The 10,980-nt window shown below is 41.0% G+C and overlaps 1 protein-coding gene across 1 annotated transcript; it reads left to right on the forward strand.

The window, feature by feature from the left end:
- The first annotated feature begins 6,919 nt into the window (after window positions 1–6,919).
- LOC106456107 (jeltraxin-like) lies at window positions 6,920–9,670 on the forward strand. The gene is made up of 4 exons (XM_013908578.1): window positions 6,920–6,972; window positions 7,727–8,013; window positions 8,636–8,763; window positions 8,949–9,670. Exons 2-4 carry the CDS (start codon window positions 7,750–7,752, stop codon window positions 9,115–9,117), a joined length of 561 nt encoding a protein of 186 aa, XP_013764032.1. The 5' UTR covers window positions 6,920–6,972; window positions 7,727–7,749; the 3' UTR covers window positions 9,118–9,670.
- The last annotated feature ends 1,310 nt before the right edge of the window (window positions 9,671–10,980 follow it).

The following is a 10,980-nucleotide window of genomic DNA, read 5'->3' on the forward strand; positions in this document are numbered from 1 at the left end:
GCAGTCAGATAAGTCAAACTTTATTCAACTCATTCTTCTTGCTTCCCCCACGTCTGTACCATTGGTTCATTAATGCTGTATTCTATCACAGCTGCTCTATTCCCATGTTACAGTATATTAATTACTTAAGTTTGGTCCGTTTACAGCATCCTGCCATGCGATTGCATTTGTCCCCAACCATCGGGAACCCTCACGTTAACTTTTGAGTGGAAAAAACTTAGTGTTCATCTTCCAGCTCCACTGTTTATGTTATGCTAACATAGCTGTGTCACTAGCAATCACGTAGCAAATCAATATATACCAGCTAGCCCAACCTCAGCAGTGTTCGTTTGACTTCGACTGACTTTGACTTTATTCGACAAATACGGTAATAATAACCAGTGTTTGGCACTTTGAAAAAGTAACTAATTATAGTTACTAGTTACTTCTTCAAAAAAGTAACTGAGTTAGTAACTGAGTTACAATATTCTAAAAGTAATTAATTACTTGAAAAGTAACTATTGCCTTACTTTAAAAAAAAAAAGTTTAACACTCTGGGGTCCAGGTTATAATTGGCCATTTTTAACTACTTTTGATTTTCCCTCCACATTTCACCTTTAAAAACTATTTACTTTGCCTTGTTTGGTATCATCCTTTTCAGCACAACTTCACGTGTCTGAATTTACAGTTATGTTTTCATTTTTTACATACTGTATTAACACAGTTGATCTAAAATCAGACAAAAACATAAAATCAGAGTAGAAAAAGTTATATTTTTTACTGTAACAACCACAAACATGTTTAATGAATCACATTTCATAACTTTAAATGCAAATATAAATTGTCAATTTTAAAATCCTATGCACAAGTTTTGCAAACAATAAAGTTATTTGCATCCATTTACCCTTTACCTTGAGTTTTTAAATAACCTTTTCAAACTATTTACAGAACAATCTGCTGTTCTGCATTCAATAAGATGCCACACAAATTATTTGTGCAACTCCAAAAAAATAATTTCTGTCCACTATAAAGGAGAACATCACAGCCTGATACCTGCAGGTCTGACAGCAGGTGTATCACTCCTGTTCTCTACCTGGAGACAGCAGTTGCCTCATTGTTCTGACACACAACACAAAACTATCCACAACACTACACGCTAACTACACAAGACAACAAATTAACTACACACTCCAAACACGCTAAACGTCACAAATCTCTCACATCTCAAAACTCGCTCTCTCTCTTTTTCTGCTGTCTTAATCTCTCTCTCTGTCTCTCTCTCACTCTCTCACACTCCTAAAACTTCTCCTGTTTTTATGTTGTTTTTTTAGGGGGGGTCATAAGCACAGAGTGCTTGCTAGCGCTGTGCTTATGTGACAAAACAATTGAGGAAAAAATGCTGCGTATATATTGTTTATCATGACTCTGGTTTTACGTGGTCTATCAACACAATTTAAAAACTGTCTTTGAGTGGTCATGTGATTGGCTTACCAAGAATACTTTATTCTTCCTCAGTCAAACAGCAGCACTAATGCGATTGTTTTGCCCCCTTAGCTCCAGGTGTTGTGCTAGACAGTGATTGTGATTACCGTCCGCGGGAGCGCGCGCAGCTGCTTAAAGCTGTAGCGTCCAGATTACTTACGTAGTCAGCTACTTCCGTGCAACTGATATATAAGATGCGGTAAGATGAACACAGCTTCAACCGTCTGTTTGTTGAAAAATAGTAACGGACTGCGTTTCCTTGTTAGTAACTGTAACGGCGTTGTAACAATAGGAATAGTAATTAGTTAGATTACTCGTTACTGAAAAAAGTAACACCGTTAGTAACGCCGTTATTCCCGTCACTGATAATAACGACGGCCCACTTGCATGTTCCACAAAAAAAGTGTGCTTTGGTGGGTATCTGACCGACAAACACCAAACCAGTTCTACATCAAAGTCAAAGTCAAAGTCAACTTTATTGTCAATTCTGCCACATGTACAGGACATACAGAGAATAGAAACTACGTTACTCTCAATCCCTAGATAAAATAGCAAATGAACATTTAAATATAAGAGTGATTAAAAAAAATGCAGGTAAAATAATTAAAAAGTAAACATTTAAATAAATACAATACAATTTTACATATAACAAGAAACAAGAAAGCTATACAATATACAATATAATGGGTAAATGACATTGGGTGTAAACCAGGCAGAGTAGTGCAAATAGGCAATAGTGCAAATGGAGATTTAGTAATGTACGGTAAGAGATAGTGTAACAACAGAGTCTTATGAAGTAATGGCAGTCCAATGCTCCACAAAGTGACTGGTAACTGGTGCAGGCCAGTGAGTGAGTCAGAGTGTGTGTGTGTGTGTGTGTGTGACAGAGTTCAGTGAGACCGTGGAGGAGAGAGGGGAGAGGGGGCAGAATCGGGAGGGAGTTAAGCTTCCTGACAGCCTGATGGAGGAAGCTGTCCTTCAGTCTGCTGGTCCTGGCCTGGAGACTCCGCAGTCTCCTCCCCGACGGCAGCAGCTTGAAGAAGCTTTGCATTGGGTGCGTGGGATCAGCCGCTATGCAAAGGGATTTTTTAGTGAGACGGGTGCTGTAAATGTCCTGGAGGGAGGGGAGAGAGACACCAATGATCCTCTCTGCAGCTCTCACTATGCGTTGGAGGGTTCTATGACAGGACGCATTGCAGGCTCCAAACCACATCACTGAAGTTGCACCATTTTTACAAACCAATTCTGGTTCATCTGTTTCACTCAACAATTCACTTTCCCCCCTTCTCATTTTCCATTGCCACCATGCTTTTTCAGCCATGTGCATATGAAAACAAAGGCACTGCGCATGCGCGTTTGACCCATATTCTATCGCGATATTTTATTTTCTTATCGTTGCGTAACATTGTACCAGTATTACCGTCAACGGTATAATATGGCCCAGCCCTAGTACCAAGTCTTATTATTATATATTATATATATTTGTCTTATTATTTTCTTATTTGTTGCAATTCAGGTTCTGTGTGCACAAGCAGAGGCTTTTGCTTGGGAAGTAACTGTGACCTCGTTTCAGAGCCTTGTCCAACATTTAATGATCTTTGTGACCAAAATATGTGTTGTATGCAGTTGACCACCAATGGCTTCTGATACCGTCTAGTTGTAGACCCCTCATTATGCACCTAGCACATACCCTCCCCTGCGCAGGTCATCTGGGTCGCCAAAAAACATATATGCGAGTTAGCTCACGTTTCTTTTGGCTGTCAGTGTACACATACATACAGAAATATTGCCATACATGCCCTACCTGTCAGAAAACTTCTCCAGCCCGCAAGTCTGACAGGGCCCTGCTACAGCCACTTTCTGTCATCTCCATCCCCTTCCGTAGAATAGCTATGGACATTGTGGGTCCTCTGGTAAAAATTAGACGGGGTCATCAGTACATTTTGGTGGTGTGTTATTATGCGACTCGTTTCCCAGAAGCTTTCCCTCTGCGTGCGGTCACGGCACCCAATGTTCTGCGTGCACTGGTACATCTGTTCTCCCGGGTGGGGATACCAGATGAGATTTTGACAGACCAAGGGACTAACTTTACCTCTAGGTTGATGCAGCTCTTCCACAACCAGCTAGGCATCTCTGCAATCAGGACGTCACCCTACCATCCACAGACAGATGGGTTGGTGGAGAGGTTCAACCAAACTCTGAAGAGGATGCTGCAATTTGTGTTGGAAATGAGAGATCAGTTGGGAAGATACCATGAAGAGGCCGAGGTCAACCTGTGAGACGCTCAAAGAAGCCAGAAGACCTGGTATGACCAACAGGCCCGGCAACGTGAATTTCAACCTGTTCAAAAGGTGTTGTTACTTCTCCCTTCAGCCAACAGTAAACCTCTGGCGAAATGGCAAGGGCCATACACAGTTCTTCGCAGAATGGGGCCAGTGACCTATGAGATTCATCATCCTGAAAAGAAGAAACCGAAGCAGACTTACCATGTGAATCTCCTGAAAGAATGGGAAGAGCGTGCCCACCAGGCCCCTGCGAAAGCTCTGATGGAGCGCTAAGAGAAGGGAAGACAGAACCCGAACAGGGATACGATTCAATATCTCCGGTGCTGACTCATCTTACCCCACAGCAGGCTGTTGAGCTACTCCAAATCCTTCGGGAGACTCCATCTCTGTGTTCAGTTAACCCCGGCAGGACCACCCTTGTCGAACATGTGATACGCCTAAAGGATGGACATCCCATCCACCAACGTCCATACCGGGTTCCACAACACTTAACTGCAACAGGAGGTGGAGAAGATGCTGGAGCTTGGAGTGATAGAGCTGTCCTGCTCAGAATGGTGTAGCCCAGTGGTCATCATCTTCAAGAAAGAGGCTCACTACGCATCTGCATTGATTTCCGGAAGCTTAATTCCATTTCAGAGTTTGATGCCTACCCCATGCCTCGAATCGGGGATTTGCTGGAGAAGATCGGCGCGGCCAGGTACATCACCACCCTGGATCTGTGCAAAGGTTACTGGCAAGTTCCACTGGAGGAGTCTTCCTGTTCAGTTCACGGTGATGCCATTTGGGCTACATGGGGCACCGGCCACCTTCCAAAGGCTGATGGACAAATTACTACAGAGGTGTGACCCCTATAGTGCCGCCTACCTGGATGATGTAGTGATCTTCAGCAACACCTGGGAAGAGCATCTGCAGCACCTGTCCGAAGTCCTGGGAAGAATCCATAAGGCAGGGTTGACCCTCAACCCCTCTAAATGTGAGTGGGCACGGCAGGAGACCCGCTACCTTGGCTACCAAGCGGGCAGAGGTGAGTCTGCAGATTGATAAAGTGGAAGCCATCCGGAACTGCCCTTGGCCTCGCATCAAGGAAGTCCGGTCTTTCCTGGGGCTGGTTGGCTGGTACCGAAGATTTGTGCCCCAGTTTGCAACTATTTTAGTATAAAAAATTAAAAATTATATGCAAAGTATTAAAAATTATTTTTAAAAAGTTTGGGTTTTTTTTTTTAAGTCTAGTTCCTCAGTATTTACATAGTAATTGTAGCTTGTTGCTATGTAGAAAGACTAGTGGGAACAAAAAGGGAAGGTGGAACATGCAGGAAGTTGACTCTTGAATGAGAAAACTGAAAGCAAACAAGCTGAAGTGCAGCCTGCTCGGACTCAGGGAGACAGCAGAGAGATAAACACATCGAGTTCACTGCAGGGTTTGTTTTATAGATGAAGATGGAGCTACTTTTTGTTCTCAGTCTGATGGTTTTCATGCCAACCATGGTTGAACCAGCTCCTACTGAAGAACGACCCACATGGCCAAGAACAACAGGTAAACGCACAAAAGAATCTTAAAGGCATTTTCTAGTAAATGCAAATACATGTATCCATGTCACTTTCGTTACTCTGTGAATTTTGACATTAAGCTGATTTTCTGTGTCTGATTGCAAAGAACAGTTATCTTCCTCAAATATTTAACTGGTGAGAAATGTCCCGTGCAAAAAAAACCTTTAAAACCACATTCATGCTAATGCTAACAGCTTGCACGAGCACCCTCTGTGCAGAGCTCAATGCTAGCAGGTAAAAATGTACTACTAGCATTTATTTAGCAGTAGGCTAGTGCTAGCATCAAGCACAGAATATAACATCTATTACAACACATAACACAAAATGTCCCAGCCTTGTCATTTAATGTTTTCTTTCCTTTATTTTCATGACTACTTAAATTGTAAATTCTCACTGAAGGCATAAAATCTATGAATGAACACACATGGAATTATGTAGTAAACAAAAAAGTGTGAAATTACTCAACATATTTTAGATGCTTTGATTACTGCTTTGCGCACTCTTGGCATTCTCTCGATTAGCCTGATGAGGTCGTCACCTGAAATAGTTTTCCAACAGTTTATAAGGAGTTCCCAGAAATGCTGAACACTTGTTGGCCCTTTTGCCTTCACTTTGCGATCCATCTCATCCCAAACCATCTCATTTGGGTTTATGGTAAGGTGACTGTGGAGGCCAGGCCATCTGGCACAGCACTCCATCACTCACCTTCTTGGTCAAATGGCCCTTAGACAGCCTGGAGGTGTGTTTGGGGTAATTATCCTGTTGATAAATAAATGATGGCCTAACTAAACGCAAACTGGTGGGATGGCATGCCACTGCAGGATGCTGTGGTAGCCATCCTGCAGCCATCCCATTTAGAAATTTAATTGCATACTACAGACGCAAAGAGTTATAAAAAGAACAAAGAACTAATTTGATTCCAATGTGAGGATGAAACATTACAGATATTCTTCTATGTCACCAGAAAGGAAATAAAGGAGCTGGATTTTAGTGTTTTTAAAGGTGTAAACCTTTGCAGAGGATTGGGGTGTGTGCTGTTTAGTTTTTACTAAACCTGCTTTTGGGAGCAAGACCCCAGAAGTCAACATAAAAACACATAATGAAGGAAGAAGGAAGGAAAGAAAACGTTATAACGGCTTTTTTGTTGTCTTTTTGTCTGCAGGAAGTTCTGAAATAAATCTAGACGGGAGAATGTTCACTTTGTCTCGTAATTATGGAGGAGTAATCTTCTATCACCCCAATTATCATTTCCAAACTCCCTACCCAACCAGAAGCTACAAAGTCGGAGCTCCAAACACCACCACCACCAAACCTCCAAACACCACCAAACATCCAAACACCACCACCACCAAGCCTCCAAACACCACCAAACATCCAAACACCACCACCATCAAACATCCAAACACCACCACCACCAAACATCCAAACACCACCACCACCAAACCTCCAAACACCACCAAACATCCAAACACCACCACCACCAAACCTCCAAACACCACCATCACCACCAAACATCCAAACACCACCACCACCAAACATCCAAACACCACCACCACCAAACATCCAAACACCACCAAACCTCCAAACACCACCAAACATCCAAACACCACCACCACCACCACCAAGCCTCCAAAGACCACCACCACCAAAGCTACAACCACACAGAGTCCAACCAGAAGTGAGTATGTACATTCAAAGAGGTGGTGTGGACGCAGTCAGCGGTTTATTCTACTGGCATTAGATTTACTGGTTGTACAGAGAAGGATTAAACAGCTACTTTGATCTGAAGCAGGACTGGAAAAGTCCTCTTTTTTACCCGTTTAACTACACGGTTAATCCCAGAGATATTTGAATATATGAAGAAGAAGTGTCTGTGAAGGTTCTCAGTCATCCAGGTCATTGTAGTCTAAGGAGCAGGTCTTTATCAGTAGGAAAAGCTGTAAAACTCATGGAAACACAGTGAAAAGCATGAAATTTACGTCCTCCTCTACACTGTACAGACTGCCAGATTGTAGTCTTTTGTAGGCCAATTCCAGCACCCGGGCCTTATGCTTGACACCCCTTGGTTTAGTCTGTTTGAAGCCAGACAACAAAATTGGCAAAAGTGCTGACTCTGTAAGTGTATAATCTTATACACTGTAATTCCATTAAACTAATAAAATAAAAATAAAAAACACAAACAAACAGTAGTGTAACATTGCCTTATTACCCAGAAGTCCAGCCTGTGCAGCTGAATGACTGTGTGCACTGCAGATCAATGAAATTGATCCGCTGAAATTGGTACAGTTTATATTCACATTGATCCTGAGCAGGTAAAATATCTTGCAAACCAACTAAAGGAAAGAAAACATTCGTCAAAGCCCGATGCAAACTGTTTCCAATCATTTTAAGGAAATGTGTTGTCCAACCCGTTTTTGTTACATCTCTTGCAGGTGTGTCAGTGTGTCTGCGTTACATGACTGACGCTGTGCAGCCAACCTTCCCACTCTTCACTCTCAGTCCAGACACATCCTCTCTGAGTCTGCAGCGTAGCTTTGACACGTTCATGCTGTGCTATTATGATTCCTTCAGTGTGGACCTGCAGCCCATTGTGCACTTATGGCCAGACATTAAGCAGGACATCTGGACCAGTGTCTGCCTCACTGTGGACACCAGTAAGAGTGTGGTCCAGATGTTCAGTGGCGGGTATATGAGCCCCAGGAAGGTGATGCCTTATCAGGTGAGAATGTCGACAAAGTTAGAATCAGCATGCTAAAAACTGTGTAGATGTAGAGACAGAAAGACAAATTCACTAAACAGAGCAAAGTAGTGTGCGAGTCCAGGTGTGCAGGAAGCATTCTGGTCAGATTAATGAACCACCTCAGGTATTTATTTATTTGAGTATTTTTAATTGAAATGTCTCTCCAATGAGCGGAACCCAGACACCTTTCAGAGGAAGTTCATTTTCCTCACTTGTATCCATGATTTTCTCACAACTCGTGGTCACAGGGAAAAATAGATCCACTGGTAAACTTAGAGCTTGACCTTAATATTCAGCCATCTCTTAGTCACATTACAGTCTGTCTCTCAAGAAACAAGACCCTGAGATAGCTGGACTCCACCAGCTGGAACAGTAACTCCTTTCCACCCTTTATGTGCCTGAGACTTCAACAGAAGACATAATAATGACAACATAGAATCACTTTTTGTTTTGTTTTGTTTATATCTAAGTGAAGAAAGCACTCAAATGATTCCTTCACTGTAATCCAGATTTCTGAAAGGCTTTAAAAAGTAGACAATATTATTCTCAAAATCACTTAATCATCTTTAATTTTGATCTTCTCTTTTTTCTGTGTGTTCAGTATGTGTGGTCAGGCGAGCCTGTGATTAGTTTCCCAGGTTTTGATGGTCAGCTGACAGACGTCCAGGTGTGGGACTATCCTCTGCGATATAAAGACATCTTCTACTACATGAGCAGAAGTTATTACGGGTAAGATCTCTATGCTGAACTCACACACCGACCGTTTAATCATAACCACAGTATAAATGACAATATTAAAGATATAAATAAAGTAAAAAATTCATTTAAAACAGGCCTTGTCTTAAATTTGCTTTTTAATGTTTAAGCTTTGTTTTAAAAGCTTGTTAAAAGCGTGTGTTTTGTTGTGGTTTTAGGTCTTACAGCGGCTCCGTCATCTCCTGGTCCTACATCAGATACGATAACAGAGGAAGGGCAGTCTTGGAGGACAACTTTGACATGCGAGCAAAAGTTGAGCAAGAGAGTAGACGGAAGGAAAAGAAGATGAGATTCTTTAGTGTGGAGGAAAACAAGCTGCTGCTTTAATGACAGAAGATGAAACTGTCCTGTGAAGCTGAGATGTCTCTTTTCCCAGTGGCTAAAAACTGGAGGGTGGTCCCCTTCTTCCCCTTCTTCTTTTGTATTAATGTATATATCAGAGTTCACTTCATGCAACTGTACAGTGTAATCCATTATCTTTTATCTTTTGTTTCACCAGCCTTTTTTGTTTTTGTTTGTTTTTTCGATCATAATCACTTGAAATCTGAAATGTCAGTGGAAGTTTTCACAGAGGTGAAGGCTGAGGTTAAATTTCCCTTTGACTTCTAAAGGACAGTCTTTTTGAAGCTACGGGAGTTGCCATATGAAAAATTAAAATTTAATGCACTGGCAAAATTCCCGACTGTGAATATTTAATCTCTTATTTTACTTGGAAGTTTTACTTTTAAAATATGAAACACCATAAGAAAAAACAACAATGCAGCTCAAATTTATAAAGGAATTCTGCTGTAGTCAGAGAAACCTGTCAGCAAGACTTACTGGGCTTACCCTGTAAAGGAAATGAAGAAATAATTTACTTTATGACTTAAATATCTATCTATCTATGAATTAAAAAAAAAAATGCTGTTTTCACTGTGTAAGAAAATGAAAATTATATTGTAAATTGTGAAAAAATTGTTATCAAAAATGATTTACACATTACTTAAAATTACTTGCAGTACTTAATTTGCTTGTAGTATAACTATTTCTTTGCTTCCAGTAAAGTGGACTGTCACTCCCTTACTCTAGTGTGCCTAGCTTTAATTATTTCTGGAGCTCTGCATGAAAGTTTGGGCGACAAGTTTAAGGAAGTGAAAGATGAAATTTACAGACACAGCAAGCTGTTAATATGAGATAAAGTTCAGCACTGGTTTGAGTAGAGGAAGTAAAAGCTCACATACAGATTTAATAAAAGCTAAAGTAACTTAAGAATTTCCATATAGTATTGGTTCTTGTGTCAGTTTTACCTCTTGTTAAATGATGTGGAAAAGCTGTTGTGGTGAGCAGAGCTACTCAATCTTTTAGTGTTACTTTAGTCTAAATAGACTGGAATCAGCCTTTATGGACTGTATTCATACCGCACAGCAGTCATGACCTCTGAGTTGAACTTGCAGACAGGTTGAGGTGTGTTTGCTGATAGTCCAGGAAGCAAACAAAGTCCAAAATGCCCAAAACACAGGAATAATATCAGAGTCCAAACACCAGAAATCACAAGGGATACAAATACAGGACGCACAGAGCGAGGAAACAAAGAGCTGCAACAACAACACGACCCCAACCCAAAGGACAAACCAGGACTGAGAAAATATATACAAGAGATACAAGAAAACACAATCAACATAAGAAAAAGAAAAAGTTTATTTGTGTAGCAGTTTTTAAAGCACACAGTTACAAAGTGAACAAAGTGATTTTGAATAAAATCACATTACAATAAGTGTACTTGTTATACTTCTTCTTCTTTTATAAACATGTGTCTTGTTTCATTCATTTATTTAGTTTTTAATAAACAGTTTAGTTTTTCGTAACATGAACGCTAACATTTCAGATTCAGAATCACAACATCCTATTTAGTTGTTTGTGCACTTCTGCTTAATACCAGCTGATTGCTGGAGGTAACCTTGTGTGCCTTTGCTTTGTTGGTAACAGTTGAGTGGAGGCATTGGTTCAACATCAGTGACCGCATAAAGGAGTTGGGCACTTTGATACCCGAGTCATCAGACCTGAAGGTCTTACTGGCGCTTTCATTTTCCACTGCTCACATAAAGTTACACTGTTTGAATTTTAATGCCAGGGGGCCACGCATTAGGCGTATAAATCATGATCTTGTCCTCTGCCTCTGTTGTCTCTGTTGTCCAAAATGAACCTTGGAGT

The sequence above is a fragment of the Pundamilia nyererei genome, unplaced genomic scaffold (genome assembly GCF_000239375.1).
Source record: "Pundamilia nyererei isolate P.nyererei 1_Seehausen unplaced genomic scaffold, PunNye1.0 scaffold00012, whole genome shotgun sequence".
Taxonomy (NCBI): domain Eukaryota; kingdom Metazoa; phylum Chordata; class Actinopteri; order Cichliformes; family Cichlidae; genus Pundamilia; species Pundamilia nyererei.

Bases quoted from the DNA above. Each gene is read 5' to 3' on its own strand.
- LOC106456107 (XM_013908578.1), top strand. From the start codon at position 7,750: ATGACTGACGCTGTGCAGCCAACCTTCCCACTCTTCACTCTCAGTCCA. The intron at 8,014-8,635 runs GTGAGAATGTCG...CTGTGTGTTCAG, and splicing joins GGAAGGTGATGCCTTATCAG to TATGTGTGGTCAGGCGAGCC. The intron at 8,764-8,948 runs GTAAGATCTCTA...TTGTGGTTTTAG, and splicing joins ATGAGCAGAAGTTATTACGG to GTCTTACAGCGGCTCCGTCA.